The sequence below is a fragment of the Crinia signifera genome, chromosome 2 (genome assembly GCF_055691185.1).
Source record: "Crinia signifera chromosome 2, ASM5569118v1, whole genome shotgun sequence".
Classification (NCBI taxonomy): Eukaryota; Metazoa; Chordata; class Amphibia; order Anura; family Myobatrachidae; genus Crinia; species Crinia signifera.
This window is the reverse complement of record NC_139218.1, coordinates 140,211,702-140,238,584: the sequence shown is the minus strand read 5'-3', so window position 1 is coordinate 140,238,584 and position 26,883 is coordinate 140,211,702. Positions and strand designations below refer to the sequence as shown.

General features: G+C 43.0%; 1 protein-coding gene across 1 annotated transcript in view; it reads left to right on the top strand.

Annotated features, from left to right (window-relative positions):
* Positions 1 to 26,883, top strand: part of ELK4 (ETS transcription factor ELK4) — a 45,809-nt gene that overhangs the window by 1,130 nt on the left and 17,796 nt on the right. The window contains exon 2 of the mRNA XM_083173017.1: positions 23,141 to 23,357. Within this exon, the coding sequence (XP_083029143.1) occupies positions 23,151 to 23,357 (207 nt within the window). The 5' untranslated portion in view covers positions 23,141 to 23,150. The remainder of the gene's footprint in view (positions 1 to 23,140; positions 23,358 to 26,883) is intronic.

The following is a 26,883-nucleotide window of genomic DNA, read 5'->3' as shown; positions in this document are numbered from 1 at the left end:
TGCTGAAGTCTAATGATACACAGACAGAATTACAAATTCTTCAATTTGTTTATTTTGCCCCCATGTAATGGAGGGGTTATTCAGACAAGAAAAAATAATTCGGCCAGAAAAAGAAAGCATCCTACATAATAACATTCTTGATGCTGTCTATAGTGTTTGATTTCTGTCAAAATAATGGGGCCTACACGCTTAGCAATCCCCTGGAATTGAAAATGCCCGTCTATCACTGTGTGTGTTTGGGGACATAGCAATTGTCTCGGCAGTTAATATCCAGCAGGCTGGATAAATCTATAATCACAGGTGTTATCTGGCCCTGACAGGAGTACACTGGCCCTGACAGATTGCTCTGCGGCACGTCGCTGTGCAGTGCTGTGTGCTGAGCGATCTAGCATCACTCAGAATGCTCCTCTTCCCATGTGTAGGCCCCTTAAGCTAACATAGGATGTGATGGCAATGTTGACACCCGAGCACATGGACTGCGTCCCCTCTCATGGCTTGCTTCATTCCGCAGAGTCTTTGCTCGACACATTTTACTGTTCTCATGTGGTTGGTAAAGTATCCAAAAGTTAGAAAAATCCTGAAAATCATGTCAATCTTTTGCTTGTGTGGACATTATAACTGTGTCAGCCATATTTATGTCTGCCTATTGCTGTTGACCTCGACATTGTCTGTCAGCCATGCAGATACTAAGATAAGAACCACTTGACCAATCTATTTTTCTCCTTTTTTGTAATAATCCCTCAGTCCCTATTAAATGTGCGAATCTAATAATTTATTTATAAATCCTACTTCAAAATGATTTCAGTGTTTTTAGATGTTGGTGAGACCTGCATTTCAGTTGAAGTTTGTGCTTGCACCTCTCAAGTGCACATTATTATTATTATTATTATTATTATTATTATTATTATAATTTCTTTCATAAAAGTGTGTGCATCTGTCTATGAACACACAATACTCACTTGGAGGATAGTTTTAACAATTGTTTTCAATTGGCCCTGTGGGCGGTTAAAAATAATACGTCTATGATTATTTCCATGTGTATTGAGTTGCACTGTATACTTGGCTAAAACTGACCATAATAAGTGTGATCAGCGTGAAAAAACCCTACAAATCACATTCACCACCCCCCCAAATCCCACTTTGCTTTAGACGAGAGATCGGGTGTAATAGGACAATTGAATTTGGTCAATGTGTTTTCCTGCCTCTGGCTTCTTTTTATTTTTCTTCAAATATATTTATTTAAGGCCATACAATAAACAGAGATATAGTCAATATTCAAGTACAGTATTGTGTGGAGATGGATAAAACTCAACATATATAGTACATTTCAGGATTACATAATGTTAATTATTTTTAGATATGAACATTTCTGTCCCATTGTATGTACCACAAAATCTATATAGTGTTCATTCTAGCACCCGCCATATTTAAAAACCCATGCAGTTCCTCTTCCCTGCCTGGGGTGCCGCTGTCTGCTGTGGTGTTTCTAGCACAGGTCTGGTTTGCATATCAGTGCTGATATACAGACCACACTGTGCTAGAACCTCTACAGCAGACAGCGACACCCCAGGCAGGGAAGAGGAACTGCATGAGTTTTCAAATATAGCGGGTGCTAGAATGAACACTACTATATAATCACATGAGATCCACTTCACGTTTGTCTGTGCAGACATATCTAAGAGAACGATAAACACTGAGTACATGGTTGACAGGCCTATAACACCTGTAATGTGCCCATGATATAACCTGGTAAGGAGGTGTGGGGGGCGACTGCTCTTACTCTTGCCTTAGATTAGACATACAACATATAATTTCAAAATATAATGATATAAACCAACAAACATGATTTACAACTCTGACATCTTCTATTGACTAATTATATTCTTATGCTACGCTAGAAGAGACTTTATATCACAGTCATCTACATATGGGCCCCATTGTTTGAGTACAGTTGAATATCATATTTGTCATAAGACATCAATCGAGTCACAAATTGTATCAGAGGTTAGGGAGGGAACTTTTTTATCCAACCAACTCTTCAGTATTAGTTTTTTGTCTGCCGTTACCAATATAATGAGAGGGTATTCTCTTTGTTTGTGGTGTGGTGAGGTTCCATACATCGAAATTGGCAGCTTCTTTGGTGCTCTCCTAGAACATCTACTGTTACCGTCTTCCACATTGGCTTCAGTTTAGAATGACGCTGGATGTGTGAGTTACTTTTCAAAGTACTTGTGATGTGTCTCCACCGAAGCTCTCTGGGATCAGCAATTACCAAGTAGTTTCTGGTTCATTACCCAAATATCCCTTGGATGCTTGCTTGCTTTAGACACTATACTGTAGTCCCATCATTAGAGTGTAATCCATAACTGTTAATTTCCCATGAACTGTGAACTCTGTGGGGGAAATTCAATTGTGTGTGATGTGTTGTCTGGCTGTGCACATATTATAATTATAATTATTGTTTATTTATTTATTTATATGGTGCCACAAGGATTCCGCAAGGTTTTTAACCACATTCGATTGCTGGAATGCAATTAGCGGCGTGTTCGGGGGGCGGGGCCGGAGTGGGGACCGGAGTCTCTCTTAGCCAATCAGACAGCCGTCCAGTGTTTCAAATTCATCCGCTGCCGAGCCCTGCCGCCTGAAAGCACTCCTTCACAGGGATTTCAGGCTCCACCACTCCGGTCCCTGCTCAGCAGTCACCAGCACCCAGGTGCTCGCTCCACCGCCACCCCTCTTCCAGCACCCGATGTCTCATCGCAGATGGCATGCATCATCGGGTGCTGGAAAAAAACACTGGGCACCACAAAAGATGTGATGGGATATCACATCTGATCGCATTAGTGAATGGGCACCATTACTGTAGTGCCGACATCAAAATATTTCCTTTACATTGCTGTAAACTGAGAAGCCAGTGGGTGAATTGTATTCCAATGTATTGGTCAGTCTAGTTTTGTCCAAGTCTTAAGGCGGCCATCCAGTAGTGCGAGATATCACATGTGATACCCCGCATTCTCACCCAGCAGCTGCCGGGAGGCATGATTGCATAAGATACATTGTATATGCATTTCTTTTGCATACAATTTATCTAATGCGATCCTAGCAGGGGCTATGAGCTGTGACAAATATTCATGGCAGCCTGTAGTATCTGCGATGCGAGGTGCAAGGGAGTGTACCTTACATCACAATTACAGGTAAATGACATGCGATGTGTCAGTTTTTATGCAATCCATCGCAGCAATTCATCATGAATCCCCCAAAAAGTGGCTATATTGCACTATGGCCCTTATTCTGGTTGGTGCGGTTATATCCGCGTGCGTTCGTGCCGCCGATGTTTTGTGTCTGCGCATGTGCAGAGGCGTCTCTGCGCATGTGCGAGCGGGGCGTACGGCCAAATCCCGCATGAAATGTGAACACTCCGAACAGGGGGTGGAGAGGGGCGTGAAGGGCTATTTGGGCTCATTACCATATGCATACGCCCCGCGTTTCATGGGCGTTCCCATGCAAACGCTGGGCGTACGTATGGTAATGCAGTCGTGATGCACGTGTAGGGGGCGGACATATGACATCGCCGGATGACAGCTGCCCGCCCAGATCCCTGCTTTTGCACGGAAAAATGTCTGAGGTTGCGGGAGCTGGTGGACCACTCGGTCCTGCATTCGATGGTCTGTGACCATCGAATGATGGGGGAGGTTCCCTGAGATGGAGGAGGCGTATTCCGTGAAAAATACACGTGCGGTCCGTTCGGCCAGCTTCTTACCGCGTACGGACGGAGTTGGCGATCCGTATGGAAGGCGGGGTTTAGGACGCACGGTGCTGGCCGCATATTCGAATCCGGCCGCACCGATCAGAATAAGGGCCTATATGAGGAGGGCCTTTATGCTGGTTACACGCCTAAAGATTTATCTGTCCATTCTGTCTGGCGGGAACAATAATATGGTAATGTGTGGAATCAAGAGATACTCGACCATTCGCTCCCAAACGTGGGAAAACAGAAAATGGTTATTAAGACAAATTGGATACATTGTTAAATCAAACAAATTTAACCAAACAATCATTTTTTTACTTTTTCCAGTGTTTCGGAGCAAATGCACGACTGCCAGTGCCAGTTTTTACCTATGGACTGCAGCCCCCCCAAGTAAAATCCACCACTGTTCTCTGCCTAAGTGAAGCCAGATGCAGTCTGTGAGACTGCTCTGCCTTCACTGTGACTAGCAGTGACTTCTTATTGCAGGGCTCGTCAAACCCCGGTCGCCAGGTCGCCATGGTGACCAGATTTTCCTGTCTGGCGACTAGATTCTGGCCTGCTGTCTGCTGAGGAGGGAGATAGGATGCAGGGTGTGTCCCAGGTCTTTCCTGCCTAGCTACTCCTCTCAACATACATATCGGGGATCGCGGTTGCTGGGGATCATAATTGCTGAGCTGCCTTATCGAAGCTATAGCTGTGTGAGCGGTTTCCCTGCTCCCTGGTCTTGACAGTCAGACTGGACACTGCAGACGCATGAGGTAAGCCCATCTCCTTGCCAGTTCCTCCCTTCCCGCACCTGCCGGAGATCCCCTGCTCTACCCGGCGGTGCTGCAGCTGTGTGCACTTCTTCTCCTGCACATTGGTGGCTGCTGGCTCCAGGTGTCTGCCTCTGAGGTGAGGTAACTAGAGGGGAAGCCTGGGCCACGTGTAATGCAATGTAGCACCCACTGCTGATATTCTATACCCCACTGCTGCTGGTGTCATTATAAAGGCAAGCAATATTACCAAGGGCATTTTTTTTTTTAAATATTATATTTATTATTTTAATTATGTTTTATTTTATTATAAGGATAATAAAGTACACCTTGTACAAGTTTTCAGTCCTTTTTATTTCTGGGGGGCGATTTACTTTGTCTGGCTCCTAAACTTTTGTCCTGGCTCCTAAATTTTAGAAAAAATTGTCAAGCCCTGTCTTATTGGAAGTCAAACCTGCCAGTCACTCAAGGCAGTCCCATTGGGGGGTTCTGCGCATGTGCAGTACCATGGATGATACTGCGCATGTACCAGACCAGGGACACTAAATATGCCTCCGGGAGCTGCTGCAAAAGTAGCCCATAGAGGCTGGGGCCAGCGCATTCGCAGTATGTAATAGCCGCCGCTGTTGACTGCCATTTGCTCCCATACAAAAATTTTGGTTACCACCAGACAGATTGGACAGATACATTTTTAGGTGTGTATCCAGCTTAAATGTTGTGACAACAAATAAAAGATTTTACTTTGCCATCGTTTATTGTGTGCAGTAAGAACATCCTTACCGCTTACATAGGACTGAAAGTTATTTCAGAATGCTACACTTAACAAAGTATTTCACTATTATTTATGTACAGTTTCTTATAGAGAGAATGATTGTGCCAGCGAGTTTACCCAGAGGTCAAACTACATGGTTCAAAAAAGTCACTAAGCACTCAAAAGCTGCCTTAAGCATTGTTCATTTGTGATTCCAAGTCCAGAGGTTTCCGATCGATGGGCCTAATTCAGACTTGACAGCTAATTGAAGAATTTCCAACTCAATTGACTGCGGATGCGCAAGGATAATTGGCGACAGAAAAAGTGTGTGGATTGTAATCTCGAAGTTTGAAAGGAAGCCGGTGTTTGGGGACAGAAATCTACTGATTTCAGGGTGTGTCTGAAAAAACGAAGGCATGTCCAATTCACTTGCAATTTTGCAAAGAGCAGTTTCTCTTTTTGTCTGGGTGGTGGCTAACTCCTCGCGGTTCGCTGCAAATTCTCAAATTAGCGGTCATGTCTGAGTCAAGCCCTATGTCTAATTTTCTTTTTAAAGATACTGTATATAGTTGCAACTGGGGGAATAGTTATCTTTGAAATATAGACTAAGGGGAAATTCTTCTAGCCCTGGTCATTTAAAAAAGGCGAAAAAAGGTAGCCTTGGGCCTTACCACCTGGGCTATTCAAATACAGACTTTTTTTATCACCTGCTAAATTATCCTGTTATTGGGTGTTAACACTTGAATCATGGAAAACGTTCCCTCACCTACGTGTTTGCACCCCATACCAAGCTATTTATGGGGGGTTTATTTTTAAATCTGCTCAGACCTGAAAAGGAATCCCTGCTAAGTGCAGCCTGCAGAGCTAATTCAATTGCCATGGGGATCAATTAGCCTTTGTTAAATTAGGATTCAGTATGAAATCCCGACCACCGAAATCCCGACAAGGGGGGGACGTGGATCGCCCCCCCCCCCCCTTGCGGGCTCGCTACGCTCACCACGCAGCGGGCCCGGTGCCTCGCTACGCTCACCACGCTAATTTATTCTCCCTCCAGGGGTGTCGTGAACACCCACGGAGGGAGAAAGTGTCGGGATTTTGGCGGTCGGGATTCTGAACGCCGGGATTTAAACTGCATCCCTTTAAATTACTGCTGCTAATTCAAAATTTATAAGAGGAGGTGGCAAAATGCCCCCAAAAATCTCAGGAGGTTAATTTTACATTGTCAGTTATGTATGGAGCTTTGGGTTTCACCATCAGTGAGTGTGCAGCCATCTTGCATGGACTCAGAGAAGTTTCAAGATGCACCCATTTCGGTCATCTGTGTATAATATTTTTTTATTTACTTATTAGCCATTATTTATATAGTACACATTCCACAGCGCTTTACAGAGAATATTTCATAATTTATTTAATTCACATTGACTTTCCTTTTAACATTTATATTTGTCATTTCCACCACACATACATGGGTATATACTCTATTGTAAGAAAATTGATTTATTTTTATTTTGCTATGACAACCCCCCCCCCCCCCCCCCCCCCCCCCACACACACACACACACACACACACACACACACACACACACACACACACACACACACACACACACACACACACACACACACACACACACACACACACACCACCATCACTAGTGGGCAGCTGATGGAGCAATTCAATATTTGTTTTTTGAAAAGTTCATAGTTTGGGTGCCCTAACCAGGACAACACTTTAGGTTTAATTTCTATACCTAGGCTATCCCATTCTATTTGAGTGTTACATCCATGATAATTGTTGCCTGCAATGCAATTGCTTTGTTGGACACCTATTACTTAGTGCCACAAAAATAAACTATTTTAATTTCTCCCTATGGGGCATATTGAAAGTAAGTCAGATACCCCAAGCTACAGAATTTACCGTACAAGGAAAACACGCTAGGTTTTAATACCCAGAGCTATTCAAGTATTCTGCATTTTCCCCTTAAAACAGTGGTTCCCAACCTGTGGTACGCGTACCCCTGGGGATACGCGTCCTCCCGCTCTGGGGTGCGCGGCGGCCCGGCCTGTAATGGCGGCCGCGGCAGTCAGACAGGTTGCTGGAGGGGAGGAGAGTGCATTGCACATCTCTCCTACCCCTCAGTGTGCTTCCCTGTGACTGTCCGCCCGTCCGCCAATCAATCAGAGCTTGCGGGCCGGCAGCCAATCAGGAGCCGGCCCGCAAACTTTGATTGGCGGGCAGCCCAGTCACAGTGAAGGGAAGGAGATACGCAGTGTGCTGTACTCTCCTTCCCTGAGAGAAGCGGCAGCTACACGGCAGGGGGACACCGGACTGTCCTCTCCCCAGCAGCAGCGTCAATGGTGAGTGTGCTGCTGCTGGGAAATACCATGGGGGCATTGCTGGCACTGTGGGGCATACTTGTTACTGGCACTGTGGGGCATTGCTGGCACTGTAGGGCATACTTGTTGCTGGCACTGTGGGGCATTGCTGGCACTGTGGGGCATACTTATTGCTGGCACTGTGGGGCATACTTGTTGCTGGCACTGTGGGGCGTTGCTGCCACTGTGGGGCATGCTTGTTGCTGCCACTGTGGGGCATACTTGTTGCTGCCACTGTGGGGCATACTTGTTGCTGGCACTGTGGGGCATTGCTGTCACTGTGGGGCATACTTGTTGCTGGCACTATGGGGGCATACTTGTTGCTTGCACTGTAGGGGCATTGTTGGCACTGTGGGCGCATACCCAGTACCATGGGGTCATACCTGGCACCGTGGTGGCATTCCCGTTTCTGGCACTGTGGGGGCATACCTGGCACCATTGGAGCATATGTGAATCTGGCACTTTTGGGGGCATATGTGTATCTGGCACTATTGGAAGGCTAACGTGATCCGTTGGAATGTATGTTGCTTCAGTAATAGAGATTTGACAAGGTTCTGTTATTTTATATGCTGTGGGGCATACTTGTTGCTGGCACTGTGGGGCATACTTGTTGCTGGCACTGTGCGGCATTGCTGGCACTGTGGGGCATTGCTGTCACTGTTCGGCATACTTGTTGCTGGCACTATGGGGGCATACTTGTTGCTGGCACTGTAGGGGCATTGTTGGCACTGTGGGCGCATACCCAGTACCATGGGGTCATACCTGGCACCGTGGTGGCATTCCCGTTTCTGGCACTGTGGGGGCATACCTGGCACCATTGGAGCATATGTGAATCTGGCACTTTTGGGGGCATATGTGTATCTGGCACTATTGGAAGGCTAACGTGATCCGTTGGAATGTATGTTGCTTCAGTAATAGAGATTTGACAAGGTTCTGTTATTTTATATGCTGTGGGGCATAATTGTTGCTGGCACTGTGGGGCATACTTGTTGCTGGCACTGTGCGGCATTGCTGGCACTGTGGGGCATTGCTGTCACTGTTCGGCATACTTGTTGCTGGCACTATGGGGGCATACTTGTTGCTGGCACTGTAGGGGCATTGTTGGCACTGTGGGCGCATACCCAGTACCATGGGGTCATACCTGGCACCGTGGTGGCATTCCCGTTTCTGGCACTGTGGGGGCATACCTGGCACCATTGGAGCATATGTGTATCTAGCACTTTTGGGGGCATATGTGTATCTGGCACTATTGGAAGGCTAACGTGATCTGTTGGAATGTCTGTTGCTTCAGTAATAGAGATTTGACAAGGTTCTGTTATTTAATATGCTGTCCACAAAATGGGCTGAGCTTATATTGTGGTCAAGTGGTTGCACTTTTTTTTTTTTCTCGTCATTGCCAGTATGACTTGCCCCTGTTAAGCCACACCCCTTTTAGGCCACGCCCCCTAAAAATTTCCCGAGGGGGTACTCATAAATGAAAAGCCTAATCAAGGGGTACGGGAGACAAAAAAGGTTGGGAACCACTGCCTTAACACATTGATTTCACATTAAATGCTGGAGTCTATAGGTTTCCCCCATGTGTTTAAAACCCAGAGGCTGAGGCTGCTAAGAAAAATCTGTATTACACAAGGGGTGCAAGACCTAATTTAATAGTTCCAGACTGACAAATAGCAACTAAGTAGATATTCCCTAATGGGGCAGATTCACTAATGCGGGGTACACACCAGGACGACCCGCTCACGATGCACATCGTGAGCGGGTCGTCAGTGTCTCGTCCGACCCGCTCACGGTGACGTGGGGGGGCACGACCCGCTCAGGATGTGCACCGTGAGCGGGTCCGATCCGATGGCGACCCGCACCCGGCTGTATGGTCGTCATTGAGATCCTACCTGCAGCAGGTAGGATCTCAATAACGACCGACCGACCCGCGGGACCGCGCATCGGATCGGTATCGGTCCACACCAGGTCAGAAAAGGGCCCAATCAGCACACAATCTACATCCAATTGATCGGAATTGGATCTAGATTGTGGGGATCGGGCCCTAGTCGTCCTGGTGTGTACCCAGCATAAGGCATTTTAAGCTAACCTTTTGTCTGCAGGAAAACCTACCACTCACGTTGTGGGATTTTTGCATTTGCGCTCCTGCTACCTGTGTTTTTCAATGAGAAAATGCTTTTCTCCACAAATCTAAAGTACAGTGCCAAGGTGAACCTGCATAAAAAATGTGACATTGTTCTGAACACCAGAAAAATGTAAAATAACTAGGAATTAACACATAGAATGCTGTTAGTGGCCATAAACAATGTATTTTAGTTTCGCAAAAGTTGTGTTGGAAACAGTGGAAACTTTTTTTTCCCCAAAATTGGACGTCTCCAGATTAAGGTATTGTTTGTGCTATGCTGTTTTAGCAGGATGACACACCCTGCCCAGTTTTTAAAGTGGCAAAATGCTAATCGTGGTGCCCTGCAAAAGCAGCCTTCCTGGTACCGTCTCCACTGTCTCCACCTGTTGTCTGCAGTGTAGCATAGTGGGAAAGGTTGCTGGACTGATCAATGTTAATGAGTAGATGTCACGTGCACGGCATCTAGTGTTCATTCTAGCACCCGCTATCTTTGAAAACCCATGCAGTTTCTCTTCCCTGCTTGGGGTGTCGCTGTCTGCTGTAGTGTTTCTAGCACAGTGTGGTCTATATGAACACTGATATGTAAACCAGACCTGTGCTAGAAACACCACAGCAGACAGCGACACCCCAGGCAGGGAAGAGGAACTGCATGGGTTTTCAAAGATAGCGGGTGCTAGAATGAACACTGCGGCATCTATTCACTCTTAGGGGAGAGCTTGGTTGAAGGCCAGCACCTTAGTAAGTGCTGGGCATGCCCCAAAGTAAAGAGATACCAGTGGGCGCCTTTTGCACACAAATATAACAATCTATTAAATGTATCATACAAACATTAATTAAATTATTTGAAAACTAATGGAGACAAAATATACACAAAAGAAAATTAGAATAAAAAAAGGGGTTAAAAAACATGTGCAATAATAACAGCTAATTGGTGCGGTATATAGTTACCAAGTCCCGGTGGGTTTATTTCCTTTCATATGCGCATATGAAGCCATACTAGTGTCCAAGTTGAGAGGTAAAAATACCAGCGCTTTGTAGGGTTAAAAAAGCTGTAGAGTATCCCAAAAGGGTATTTGTAATCCACAACGGGGGTTTTTTTAACAGCTTTGTAGCAGCAGAAGAATAATTAATGAGCCAATGTGGTCGACACTTATGTGTCGATGAAGACGACAGCCACAGGTCTTGTATATAGGCAGATGATCTGCAGCAGATCCCTGTAAGGGAAGGTAAATGCGCCAAAGTACACTGTGGGGCCACATATGTAATATCATTTTTTTATCGTTTTTATTCAAGTTTTAAAATTTATGGGGAAAAGGCACTTTTTATTTTCTCAACAATACAACACTAAAAATATGTCCCACATAATAAGTTATCTTTTGGCAGCCACCTACTGCATGTTTCTTACGGACAGTGTAAAATATGGCCATGTCTGGTAACACTTAAGGTGCATACACACGTACAGATTTTTCTGTCCAATCTAGCTGGTGGGAACAAAAACCTGGAAATGTATGGGAGCATATGACAATTAAAAAGTTCCACCCAAATGATTGATAAATTTAATATTTCAGAATGTTTTAAACAATTTGTCGGACTGATCACTGTCTGTTTTAAAGTGTTCGGGAACAATTTTTTGATTGTCATTTGCTCCCATACATTTCCAACTTTTTGTTTGCACCACATAGATTGGACAGAAGAATCTGTACGTGTGTACGCACCTATAGCCTGGCATGGTTGCATCTGATCTGACCATTGCTGAGAAATGGTTAATGAATATGGGCTAAGCCCTCAGTCATTGTTTCTTTTTGTGTTTGGGGCAAATTCTCGTTAATTATCATCTGCAGTAGTCCTTGGGGTCGATCCTATTAACTCTGAAGGGTGCCGATGATTTGCCGTGTGCGAATCATCACAACACCAGGCACACTTTACGGTGGGCCAAATTCACTGAAAAGTACTTGCACCTCCATAGGGGTGTTAGCAAATTTCAATGAATTCGGCCCTTCGACGGTTACGAATTAGGGTTAATTCAGCATGAAAACGGTACCCAGAAGGCAACTCTCATCCTTCGGGTTAATAGGATCGACCCCCCCCCCTCTTGTCTTACGGTTGAGGTAACGTGAAATAACCTTGTACTACAGTGACAACAGAGGAGAAAATGTTTTTAGCAGTATCATACTATGAAGTCTTTAATAAGAAGTTGCTTTGCAACAAAGTCCTAAATTGTAAGATCTTTCATTTTCCAAAATGTTTGCCAACATTTGATAATTTTAATCACTCATTGCTCGAAATACCTTTTCATATTGTTCAATTAGAATTAATTTATCTGTTTACCATGCAAGCTTAAAATTTGTATTTGTTACAATTTATTTTGCAATTGTAAAGCTTAATAGAATTTACCATAGATATATAAATGTTGCATGTGTTGGCAGCAGTGATCACGCTACATATTTCGGAGCAACATTACTATGCTTGTTATCTTTTTAGGGATATTTCTTATGTAAGTATTGTTTTCCTGTGGTACATCAAAACTCCCATTTCGAGACCCTCTCCTCTTCAGATTGAAAACCTAATGAACCAAACATCTCTCCAATCTCATCCTTAAAATTGCTAAAACAGGTATCTGTGAGTCAGGTACACACTACTAGACGATAACATTTCTGAATATGAAACTGCTGAAAGCTTTGGTTGGTTTACATTGGGACCATTTTTGTTTATCGCTGCGCTGTTCGTGACAACACAGTATTTGTCTTAAACTGACACTTAGGGGTCAATCCAAGTAGGTGCAAGAACAAGTAATTGGATTGACTTTACAGTGTTTTCCATTAGAGTTATGGTGAAATACTCAGATAAAGCTGACTTTATGGGATTCTTCATTGACTTTGATACATTTATTTAACATTTATATTCACAATCAAATGTACAAATACTATTTCTGGAAAATATATTCAATTATTACAAATATTTTTAGAATTTGATAAAGTTACCATATATGGTTTTCTGCAGTTAGTCATTTGGTACTTGTGGATTATCACGGCTCCCATTGCATGCCATCGCATGCCATATATCGCATGCGATGGGATGCGATTTTTGCCGTTTTTAACGTTTATTGACAAAATCGCATTGCATGCAATCGCATGCGATTTTTAACAGAAAAGCATCCAAATGCATTGTAATTTGTATGAAACATGTTCAATGGCCCCCAAATGGCATTTTTGAGGTTGTACCACCCCCACTATCAACGCAAACCCGAAGCGTGGCGAGTGGCGGCGGTACGCGTCCTACGACCTTTTCATACCCCCACTATCCACGTCGGCGTGGAGTTGAGAATAGAAAGTGTGGCGAGCCCGAAGCGTGACGAGCGGACACCTGTGAAGCCCGCGAGGGGACGCGGATACCTGTGAAGGTATCAGCGTCCCCGCGCGGGGCTCGCTGCACTCGCCACGCTTCGGGCTCGCTGCGCTCGCCACACTTTCTATTCTCAACTCCACGCCGACGTGGATAGTGGGGGTATGAAAAGGTCATAGGACGCGTACCGCCGCCCCTCGCAGGCTCGCTGCGCTCGCCACGCTTCGGGTTCGCGTTCATAGTGGGGGTTGTACAGCCTCAAAAATGCCATTTGGGGGCCATTGAACATATTTCATACAAATTTCAATGCATTTGGATGCTTTTCTGTTAAAAATCGCATGCGATTTTTTCATGTGCGATGCCCATCGTGGGAGCCGTGATACTCCACAAGTACCAGTCATTTCTACAGCATCGCCTTATAGTATCAACAAACTTTACAGTGCTCCGTTTTTGCATTACCTATTCGATAGTGAAGCAGTTACTATTTACAGTATTTAACATATTGCAAAAATATTAGTAACAAGTTTAATATTTTAGTTTTGAATAAAACTATTTCAGAACAAGCTCACTGTTTAATTCATTTAGCAGAAGTTATTTACCACAGACTAATTGATCACATGGGGCTATTCATTTGGGTGTGGTTCAAAGGGTTGAGAGTCAAAAGGTCAACACACAACGGTGACACAGCAACTGTCGACATGAATCCTCAATTAGTGTAGGACGTTCCCTCGCGTATATTGCTTTGCTTGCGATGCTTTGGGCATGGTGCCTTATTATGCTCAGCACATTTTACTGTTCCCAATCGTAGTATATGTTAAATGTAAAGCTTGAGATACAGACCACCACAGCAGAGTGTGACATCCCAGGCAGGAAAGAAGAACTTCACAGGTATTGAAAGGTGCAGGGAGTTTGGATGAACACTATATACAGTACATCACTTTCACGTATTAGCTTCCAGATGTAGTCTTCCATCATGTACTCGTTATACTGTCCTTTGGTAGTGGTGTTCAAACTTAAGTATATCCTGCTGGAAGTGCTTGGCATGCTCTTACAAGAATACTCCCAGGTTCTCCTGGAATTTCTCAAGATGAGCATCAAGAATATGGTCTTTAAGGGACATCCTGCACCCCATTGTGCTGAAGTTCTTCACCAAAGTATTTAACCAATTGCACATAGTTTTAAGATTTGGGAATTACTTGCATTGCCAGATCTTCCTAATCTGTGGTTCTACAAAAACACCACCTTTAGACCTTTTCCTCAGACACTTTAGGGAATAAGTCTTAAAGGTATTTGAAGGCTGTTGAACACTTCGCTAAAGCTCTAGCCTCTTGATGCCATCTCTGAGAAATAGTTATATATCCACTTTGGAAACACGAGGTAAACTGAACTGGTGTGCTTAGGGGTCCTATTTTTGTTATACTAGAGTAGTGTACATTACTAGACAGTTCTAAACATTTCATCTAGTAATTTACTGTCTGCTCCCATTGGCTAGATGCTGACATGAGTCTGGTGTTAGGAAAGATACAGCATCGATGTAGCTTAATGATCTGTCCTGGTGGCATCTCTGATACATACAAAGCTGTTCTCAGTGAGCTTATTGTTCAGGCAGACTGTTGGCCATATGAGACTGCATTTGGAGGTACAGTCAGTGTTCCTGGGCCCTGGGAGAGCCCCCACATTGCAACCGCACTGATTAGAAATGTCCTGATATAGATACGTTTGGAATAAGATATTCAAAGTCCAGTAGTTAAAAATATTCAAAGTACTGTATGATATTGTTATACGCGGATGATGTCCTTCTCTTTTTGACAGACCCAAAAAAAGACCCTGAAAGAACTAGGGAGAATATTCAGAGAGTACTCTGATGTATTTTATCACAAACTAAATGAGAATACAGGTTGAGTATCCCGTATCCAAAATGCTCGGGACCAGGAGAATTTTGGATAACGGATTATTCCGTATTTCGGAATATTTTAATATTTCAATGATGTATTTTGAAGTATCTTGCATTTATGCTGTATAAACACATAATATACACACAAATATATTTTATTACCACATAAAATACACACAAACATATTTTAATTGTTCAAAAAACAAGGTTTCAAAACGTGAAACAAAATGTTTGTACTATCTCAGCACTGAATTTGAATGCCAAGCAATCGTTGTCTTGCACAAATATAGTGCCAGTTACATATCATGTCCCCAGTGATGCTGTTACATATGTCCCCAGTGAGTTTTTAGCAAAACAAAATTTTTTTTTCACTTTCTGGAATGTCCGTATTTCGGAATAATTCGGATACGGGATACTCGACCTGTATAACAGAGATAATCCCTATGAATATTCAAACTGAAGACCTTGCATATCTCAAACGAGGGTTTACATATAACTGGAAAGATAACACCGTAAAATACCTGGGAATACAGTTAGTAACGAGAAAAATATCTGCTAGAATATAATTATAGACCCTTTTGCACTCCCTTAGCAAAAAAAATGAAGGACTGGATGAATTCTGAAATAACATGCCTCGGTAGGATTGCGGCCATAAAAATGTTTTTTTTCTACCAAAATATATCTCTTTAGGGCAATCCCTAGATCCCTTCCTAAATACTGGATACAGAGGTTCATCACATAATTTAATAGGTATATATGGAAAATTGTCAGACCTAAAATATAAAAAAAAATACCTAGTATTACTAAAATCAAAGGAGGCCTGGAGCTTCCAGATCTGGAACACTATCAAATAGCATCCCTTTTTAAATCAGATAAGCGACTGGACCGAAGTGGATAACCCTAAACCTTGTGTAAGACTGGAAGAAAATTTGATAGGAGAGATTCCCCTAAAAGATATAATTTGGTTACCAACTCAACATAGGGGATTGTTAGACTAAACATTAAGGAATACATTGAAGGCATGGGAAATTTGTATTAAAATACAAGGAATTTCTCCAGCTCCTATCTTGTATGTATCACTAGATGCAGTGATGAAAATAATCCTGAATAATTGGAAAGATAAGGGGATCAAAATGTTAAAGGATATATGTACCAATGGAGACCTACTATCCTTTACCCAATTTAAAGAAAAATGTGATATAAACCCAGGAGAATTTTTTAAATATCTGCAAATCAGACACTGGTTAAAATCCTTTCGACATGAATTAGTTACAACGGAAGTTATAAAAAAAAAAAGAAATATTAGCCCAAATAAAAAAATCCAAGAAATAAGGGGGAATTGTCCGTTGGTATAAGATAATATCAGAAGAAAATATTATAGATAAAAATATCCAACAAAAAAAAATGGGAGTGGGATTTTTCATTAGATGACGCACAATGGTCTCGACTATTTGCAGATATATGGGGGATGTCAAGGTCAAACCTCCATATTGAGAGATATATGAGGATTTATTATAACACCTACATGACCCCTACTAAAATACATAAATTCTGGCCAGAACAGTCAGATCTATGTTGGAGGTGTAGAGAGGATATTGGAGACACGGTACATATATTCTGGACATGTAAAAAATTATCCCCATTTTGGAAGGAAATAGAAGAAATTATTTTCCACACCAGTGGTCGGAGAATCTCACCGACTCCACAGGGGGCGCTGTTGCATGTCCTCCCTCCATAGGGATGCAGTGTAAATCCCGGCGGTCAGGATCCCGACCGCCAAAATCCCGACACCCCTGGAGGGAGAATAAATTAGTGTGCCGAGCGTAGCGAGGCATCGGGCCCGCTGCGTGGCGAGCGCAGCGAGCCCGCAAGGGGGGGTGATACACGTCCCCCCCCCCCCCCTTGTCGGGATTTCGGCGGTTGGGATTCCGGCATCGGGATTTTGAACACCGGGATCCCTACCGCCGGGATTTAATACTGAATCCCCTCCATAGATTCCTAGTACATACACATATCTCTTAGGACAGATACTTATAGCAGCCAGAACATCTATAGCACAGCTATGGAAAGAAGAGGAAGTGCCAGATATTTTGCAAACCATTAATAAGATAAACTATAGTTTCAAAATGGAAACCACAGGTTCGGGAACTAAGATCAGGAGGAAATGGTAAGAGCTCCCCGCTCAATCAGCTTAGTGACCGCTGAGCCGCCTAGCACCACACAGTGATGGCTCAGCTATGCATTAGTGTATTATGAAGGAGCCTGCGGCCCAGTGATTGGATGAGCGCAGGCTGTGTCTGGCTAAAAGAGGCAGGTTCCCAGGGCTGTTTGCAGTAGAGACACAAGGGACTGTGTGCTCTGCTGTTTATGTGCTGGCTTGCCATCTGCAGAAGTAAGGCAAGCTATTTTCAAAATATACATACACACATATATATATATATATATATATATATATATATATATATATTTTCATGTGCTTTATGTATCTCTCCGTCAAAATGCCACTACTCCCTGCCGCCACCACTAGATCAGACCCCGCTGGCCGCCACCACCAGCAGGCCGGCCCCTGCTGCCCACCCCTCCCCGCACAGGGAAGGAGGCCCCAGGTCAGATGGCCAGCAGGTCCAACCACCAGCTCGGGTCCGATACGCACCAGACCTGAGGGAGCATTAAACGGAGCCGATTTCGGCTGATTTTCATAGCCCAGTTCGTCGGAATCGGCCTGAATCGGCCTAAATCGGCTCAGTGTATGGGCACCTTTAAAAGTTTACAGACCATATTCCAAGTAAACTTTATAAACTGGACTGCACAACCATCCAGCACATCACAGCTATGCTTAATTTTGAGTATCCCTTATCTAAATATCTGTTCCTAGTAAGGCCACTCAAAGCAAATGCTTCAAAAGCTAGTCTGCTACCTTGTGATTGCCTCTATGTTTGTGCATGTGTAAGAGAGAATGAGATGTAGTTTCACTTGCTGCCAACTGACGGCAGTGTTTCAGAGACCAACAAACAGACACTAGAACTATATATAGATGATGCAAATTATTCCAAAAACCATAGATTCTGGAATGTGCTTTTTTTTTTTGCTAAAAGCACAACTGGGACATCTGCAACTGGCACTACTGGGGACATGATATGTAACTGGCACTAAATATGTGCAAGTAAACTTTTTTGCTTCAAATTCAAATTCGGTGCCAAACTTTGTTTTAATGTTTTGAAACCTTGTTTCATGTACAATTAATTAAAGTTGTGTATATTTCAAGTGTTAAATGTGTTTATACAATATAAATGCATTTGTGTTCACACACGGTTCCTGTCCTGAAGATACTTCATTGAAATAAAAAAAAAATTCCAATATTTGAAATAATCAGTTATCCAAAATTTCTGGTCCCAAACATTTTGTATAAGGGATACTCGACCTGTATTTGTTTTGAAACACATTAGAGACATCCTTATGTCCAGAAATGTACTTGCAAAAGTTTATTTTTAGAATTGCGTAATTTAAGTTGTTATTGAAGTAGTTTATATCAATATATAGGCATAGCAGGACGTTTTTAGGTCAGTAATATCCCTTTCACACTGCAGCTCTTAACTGGTATATTGCCTTTTTTTTAGCCTTTTAAAATGGTTAGAGCTGCAGTGTGAAAGCACGAGTCTGCAGTTACCGGTTACAAATAACCGGTATTTGCAAACGGGTAAAAAGCAGGGTCCTACACGGTTCAGAGCTGTTTTTCATGCAGTATGAATGGCTCTGAACCGGTGTATAGGACTCAGTATAGTCCTGTATAGGATTCGGTGTATAGGATCATTGCATATGCAACAAGTGGCTCATTCATATGCACTGCGCTCATTACATATGTGCATTTGTAATGAGCAGCTCATTACATATGCACTGCGCTCTCATAGTTACTGTCTGTCCTGCTTTTACACTGCAAACCTGCTTGAGACCCGGTATTTATGTGCGGTGTGAAAGGGGTTTAAAACGGTAATATACCATTTTAAAGACCGTTTCAAAATACCGGGTCTCAAACCTTTAGGCAATGTGAAAGCAGCATAAGTTTTGAAACATTTTCAGCAGTGTGCAGACTGTTATTCTTTTCTTAAATATTATTTAGCATTTGCTACTCTGTTAAATTCAACACTTTTTTTTTTATTAAGAGAACTTTACTTCCTGTCTTGCTTCTGGTTTTTAGATTATCAGTGCAAGACAGCAGGCGGGTACTGTGAAAAGTCAGGAAACTAGAAATGTATCTATCTTGCTTTACAATGTCAAAGAAAGTAGATACATTTTATTCTGTTAAGGAGATATTAACAAGGGTATATATATATATATATATATATATATATATATATATATATCTTATTTTCCAAACACAGGGAGAGCGGCAATCCAGGGGACTTTCATCCACACAGTAATACACAATACTGGGTGCAAATCCAGTATTGTGTATTACAGTGTGGATGAAAATCCCGTGGAGTGCCGCTCTCCCTGTGTTTGGATCATCTGTATTTGTGCTGCTGGTACGTGTGTAGGCACCTGGGCAACTATGTATGTATGTATGTATGTATGTATATGTATGTATATGTATTTTTTCCAATGCACTCACGGTTTGGTGTACTTTTATCCGGAGGTGCTCCCGCCAGTCTCACAAGCAAAGCTTATGGTCCAAATTAAAAATCCCACAGAATCAGGGCACTCACCAAGCAGCAATTAAGGCAATGCTTTTTTTATTCCATAGCCAACAACAGATAAGCCGACGTTTCGGACCTAACAAGGCCCTTAATCATGGCATCCTGAGTCTCACAAAAGAGCAACTTTTGTGAGACTCAGGACGCCATGATTAAGGGCCTTGTTAGGTCCGAAACGTCGGCTTATCTGTTGTTGGCTATGGAATAAAAAAAGCATTGCCTTAATTGCTGCTTGGTGAGTGCCCTGATTCTGTGGGATTATATATATATATATAGTCCATAAGGCTGGCACTCACATCTGGTACGTGTTAGTTTGCTGTGGTGACATCTATAGCCATGGGTTATATTGCAAACCTTATGGTAAATACATATTCCAAGAGATTATATCACTCACCAGTCTTTATGTCAGTTGAAAGTTTTTAATCAGGCAACATGGCAGAATGTACAAGATATGGACGTTTCTGTCCTCCTCTTTGTCAAGATCTTGACAATTTTTTTTAATACATTTGTTCATATCACTTTCATACTTTATCAAAATAAATTGTACATGTTATGTACTGTCTAGAAGGAGAGATGTAATTGTGAAGGGAAAAAAATTCAACACATTCATGAATTTGTTAAGATGAAGTATCGCTTGGAATGGGTGCAAATTGAGTAGAGCAGTGGTTCCCAAACTGTGTGCCGTGGCTCCCTGGGGTGCCTCGGGACACTTGCAAAGGTGCCACGGGTTGGTCATCCAGGAGCAATTCAAATTATTTATGAAAATTATTTATGGACAAAACCAGTGCTGGTGGTGCCAATAATAAAATATGTGTACAAACCGAAGCAAATCATGTATTTTAACACCTAACTGAACCTAAGAATCACATATAAACAGTCAACTAAATTCTATATATATATTTTTTTGGAGCCTAGGGGTACCGTGGAAAAATTCTGATACTCTAGGGTGCAGTCATTCGAAAAAGATTGGGAACCGCTTGAGTAGAGTGATCTCATACCAGCTGGTTATGTTGAAGTTGCAACTGAATTCGAGACCTTGGGGGTTATTCTGGTTTATTCGCACCCTTGCGAGACAACCAGAGCCCACCCTGCGAATGGTGGTACGCCCACCCCCTCACAGTGTGTGTTTGCACAGGGGCTGCAAATGGATATTTAACATAAACACCCGGCTGCAGCCTTGAGGTGCGTGCACCCGGCGAACGGTCTGTTCACCGTGGTCGCACTCACCCGGCATATGCACTTGTGCAGAAATGGGGCTGTACATACCTGAAAACTCGGTCCCCATGCAAACGAACGCTGGCTGTGAACAGACCAGAATAAGGCCCCTTAGGTCACATGGCAGGGTATCAGTGTAAAGCTGCCCATAGACAGTCCATTCCCGGACCGTCCATTCTGTACTATGAGATGTGCGCTCCCGCGCATCTCATCGTAGGGTACAAAAAGTATGTGCTGCACATTCTTTTTGTACTAGCTGGTTATCGCATTGCATGCACAAGGCATGCAATGCGATGTCTACTATATAAGTCCGAAACGGATCCGTTAAACGGACCGTGTATGGGCAGCTTAACTTTACCATACTGTTTAAATGAGCACTAGATGCCACTTGATGGACCAAATTACTCATTTGTGTACTAAAAGATGTCCTAACAGAACGTGAACGCAATTTTTGCAGGGACATTGGTCTTTTTCATAATTGCTGGATATGGAGAGAGGGAGCTGTGAAGACAGAGCTTGAAAGTAGGAGCAGATAGTGAATGTACATTGCAGAAGCCATCATTTTGACGGCTTTTAACTTATTTGTGTAATGATTCCACCCTGTTTATTTGTTATACAGAAAACTTATTCCAGAAATAGGGTCATTTGTGGGAGTCAAGAATTTGTCCAGTTTTATCAAGTTCTGTATCTCCAGTAACTGCCCCCACTGGAGTTATTGGGACATAATTTGTTTAGTTTTGATCATCATATTGCCTAAGACTGCACCTAAACATTGCGTCTCTTGGCAGGAGCCTGCACATTTATATCTATGGCTGCGTCTACACATCACGTTTTAGCAGGATGCTGTTTAGCAGGATGCTTACTCAAGAGGATATATACACAAGCCTGCTGCAACCTGCTAAATGGCAATGTGTAGACACAAGTAGCTGCATCCTGCTAAAGCACAAGGTGCAGATGCAGCCTAACAGAGTGCTAGAAATATGTAGGGGAACTCCCACATGCAGTGACAAATGTGAGCTACTTCTCTTTTCCCAAAATGGGAAAACCCTATTTTGAAATGTTTCAGGGGGGTTCAAATAGTATTAGGAAAATAGGAAAATCTTATTATATGAGCTGGTAGACGAGAGAAATTACAGATTTCGAAAACAAAATTCCTTCATCCTTTCCATTTTGCCGCACATCCAATTTCTTTCACAATTCTGAATCTTTTTTTCCCATCATTTTCAAAATCAGGCTACTAAAATTATCAGTCACATCGTCATTTATCATTGGTACTTAAAATTGTTAGAGATGATAGGCCTGATTCGGACCTGTTCACTAGGCTGCCTATGTTCGTTCACAGTCTAGCGAATTGGTCAACACTGATTGCCTGCCCCCCGAATACCCGTATTTGCATGCAAGGGAATGTGTACGCTTGACTATCTCCCCCCCCCCCCCCCCCCCCCCCATTCGCCGATAAGTCAGTCTAGACTGACTTTTATCTTTCCCGGAGATTGCCGGATTCGGGCTGGCGCTGACATCATGCCTGCATTTGCAGAGGAACGCCCAGTGGTTTTATGGGAACACTTATAAAATGCTAAGTGTTCCCCTGCACCAACCCCAGGTCCACTGCCTTCCTTCCCCTGAGAGTGCGAACTCCTTGGCAAGTGTGACACTTGCCGAAGGCGTTCGCGTAGGAGGTTTGTCCATATGCAGCCCCCCACCATCGAAAAAGGGGCCAAATTCATCCCCATCTGAACGAGCCTGAATCAGACCCAAAGTAACAACCAATCAGCCTGTATTTGAAGAATGACCGTTTATTAACTTTATGAGCTGATTGGCTGGTACTTTTTCTCACAATATTATGTCTCTCACTGCTTTGATAATACCCTCCCAAAAGTAAAATGTGAGCCGCAATTGTTGAAACAGATTGGTTAACTTTTCCTCCCGGTATATACAAGACTGTTATGACACATTTATGTGTGTTACTTATCCTGGTGTTTCCTATTTTATATATGCATTATTGGCTGCAACTCCTGTTGAAAATGCAATGCTTTTTATGAATATTTAATAATTAGATCCCATTTCAAATAAATATATATTTTCACAATTTCTAAAGTGTCTACAGCATGTTGCACAAATGCTAATAAAACAGCCAGAACATATTGTCAGATGAGTGTATTGTATGTTGCAGCAGTTTCATTGTGGTAAATGTCACACTGAGAAATCTGCATGTTTCATATAACTGCGTCTTATTCTATTTCCAGTGATTTTGCTATGGACAGTGCCATTACTCTCTGGCAGTTCCTGCTTCAGCTTCTGCAGGAACCTCACCACCAGCAGTTGATCTGCTGGACGTCCAATGATGGGGAGTTTAAACTGCTTAAGGCTGAAGAAGTGGCCAGACTGTGGGGGGTGCGCAAGAACAAGCCAAGCATGAACTATGACAAGCTGAGCAGAGCTCTCCGTTATTACTATGTAAAGGTAAAAGCTGAAAATAAGAAAGGAAAATTCAAGTTTATATGGTCTTGTAAATGTATAAAATATCTTTAATTGTTTAATGAGCATATCCTGCCTATTCCACTGAGCTTTTTTCCCCACTGGCTGCAGTTAGAGAGATTTGCTTAAAAAAAAATTGATTAATTTTTTTGTCAAAATGTAATTCATTGGTCACCTACAAGGCCATGTAATAAAATCAGATTACTAAACATCAGCATTAAAACAAATATAATAAAAACTGAAACTTTTATATATTTGGTGCAGTTTTATACATACAGATTACCTTGTCAAAATTGTTTAGGTACATATAGGAAACAAATAAAACCTACAGTATATATTGTACTACCAATGAGCATAGTGAAATAGCATTTACCCTCACCTGACTTCCTTGTTATCCTGCATGTGTTGTAATCATTACCCATAAACCTTTGTAGGCTGTAATGACCTGGTGTGTGTGCCAGTCAGTTGTAGCCGATCCTGTTTAACCTTAAAGGAAGTCGCAGTTTGCCAGTACTGTCACTCTCAGATCTTATGCATGGGATATAAACAGTATCGGAAAACATGTAAGTTATAGGAAGAACCATGACACACACAAGAGTAGCCCAGTCAACTGCAATAGCACAGCACTGAAGGGTTCAGCTCATGCAGGTGACGAACCACAGAATCGGAAGTGAGAACACAGTAAACAGGAATTTGAAGTGCAACCATGAACCCTAAATAGATTGTGGGCAATCATGGGCAATGACATTGGTGCTTAAATCGGGCTATGCATCTTTAAGGGTGCACCATGCAAACATGTCCAGAATGATGTGTCCCCTACCAGACGTAGTCTAGAATACTTGGAGGTTCCAGGATACACATGAGGCTATTGCCAGCAGTGCAAGCCATGTGACTGGCAGTCTCTGCTGGGTTTCTGCACTCTTGTGTGGAGTTAGCTGCATAGAGTACTAAACTGTTTTTTGACGTCTGTTTTATACAAACAACAAATCGATGGACAGGACCCTAAGCTGTAGTTTTATCTGCAGAGAATTGTGCTGCCCTGCACAGCAGCTACAACATAAGAGCCATAAGTGCACAGGCCCGCCAGGCTTTATAGGGTAGCAGCAAGGGAATATAGGGCTGTACAGGATGGAGTGGTGAGTGAGGTACTATTTATATGGACACGTACTGTGAAACATGTGGTGTGTGTTATTCTAGTGTAACTTTTTCTTGGAAATGTTTTATTAAAATGTCTCCAATTTGTATCCAGGAAATAAGATGGAACTTTATTTGGGAGTAGATGCCTTTAAAATATGCATGTGAGCAGTGGCGGTTTTTACCTATGGGCTGCAGCCCCCCCAGGTAAAATCCGCCACTGTCTCTGCCTAAATTGAAGCCAGATGCAGTTTGTGAGACTGCACTGGCTCACAGTGACTTCCTATTGGAAGTCTGACCTGCCAGTCACTCAAGGCATCCCATTGGGAGATGTTCTCTCCCTCCAGGATGCCTCTCTCGGCGCAAATGCGCGCCAGCCCCCGAAACGGATTTTGCGCATGTGCAGTACCACGGACCATACTGCGCATGCGCCGGACCCGGGAACCCGATCAAGCCTCCGGGGGCTGCTGCAAAGGCAGCCCCCGGAGGCTTGGGCCAGCGCATGCGCAGTATGTATGAAGTTACTGCGCATGCGCTGGCCCCGTACAGGGGACAGGGGTGCGCGGAGTCCGGGTACGGCGGCGGTGGCTGGGGATGGCATCAGCAGCAGAAGGGGGGGGGGGCGCCGCATTGCGGCAGCCCCCGTCCTCCATAATGGTAAGAGCCGCCACTGCATGTGAGACCTTTATTTAGTAAATATTAAGCTATTTATCAAAAGCTGTGGACACAATTTTGAATATATAGTCAAGATAGAGTAGAAAGTTAGTCGGCAACAGGCAATGTTTAGCAACATTCATAGTCTGCAACAGGCAGTGTTCAGCAACAATACTGTTTAGCCAGTATTGAATAGAGAAATAGAATGTGCAGGCAAGTCTATCTTATACCTCTTTTACACCGCTGGGGACCCGGGTCTGCAGCTGTGTAAAAGGGGCCATTTTCACGGGAATCCTACCCAGGTCCTGACAAGGTTGGGACATCCGGGTAGCGCTGAAAGGATACCGCAATGGAGGGATGTGTTTTCCGGAAGTAAGCGCCTTCAGCGTTTCAGCGACAAAAGACAGCAGTTGAATGCGGCCACGAGCAGACAGTGCACACAGGCTCTGGGCACCCCTGCTACCTGGCACTCTACAGGTGGACCTGCCACAGCCCTATCCCACACAAGGAAGCAGTGCTGAAAGGCAGTTAAAAAAGAGCTTAACGGTGGAGGGTGCATGATGTGCCTCACACTCCAGTGAATACATTTTTGTTTGAGGGATATATACCCTTCCTACAGAAATCCTAATTTTATCATTTATATTCTTTTTTTTTTTTTAAGGGGGGGCTGGGGGGCACATGGGAGATACTGTTTGCTGCTGCTGGGGAAGGGGGTTGGGGGAAGCACATGGGAGATGCTGCACTTTTATACCATTATGTGTGCTTGAGCGCTGAATAAACTATTTGAAAATATATTTTACAAAATAAACCAACATTTTCAATGCTAACTTGTCATGTCTTTAAGTTAAATTTTTATTTTAAATCATTGAGGGAAGGTTGGCTATCAGTTTATCAGCCCTAAAATGGCCATTTTTAATGTCACCCTTAGGGAAAAGCAGGGCTGACCCAAGTTCAGTGTACACCGCGCAGACCCGGGCCCGACACAAAGTGCTGTGTAAAAAGGGATATGAAGCCGGGTCTGACCCCGGAAGCGCCCGTGTTCAAAGACAAGGGTCCGACCAGGGATTTTGGTGTAAAAGGAGTATTAACGAATGTATTTGGCCTAGGGCCAAATTAAAAGATAGTCTAAATGTAAAGTGCAGTTATGATGTGTACACATGGTACATTCCAGCATGAGATTTTGACTATATAGTCAAAATTGCATGCAGCTCGCACAGGTTTTTTTTACCTTGCGATCCCGATGCGCGCTCCCAGGACAGCCCAAATCTAAACCCAGATATACAGGGCAGCAATGACTATATGGTGCAAATCTAATGCAGATAGCATGAAGTGTATTCCTTTGATCCACACTAATATCTTTCTTTATATGTATTAATTAGCACCTGTGGTATTGGTGTTTCCTGTTGTTTTGTGTCAATACACTTTCACCTCATATATATTAGTAGTGGTGCTCCCTGTCTCAAACACACCACGACTAAACAGTGAAGACTGTTTTCTTAATCACAATTTTTTCAACACTTTTTTTCACTTTCACTTCTTCTTGACTTATCTTGTTTTTTTTTTAAAAAAATAGATATAAAATATAAACTAAATCAAGGTAAGTTTTTAAGGGAAATATAATAAAAGTACATTTTTAATATCCTCGTTTTTCATTGGAATCCAGTAAAAGTATTCATAGAGTGCACCAACAAAGTCTCTCTCTCTCTCTCTCACACACTTTTCT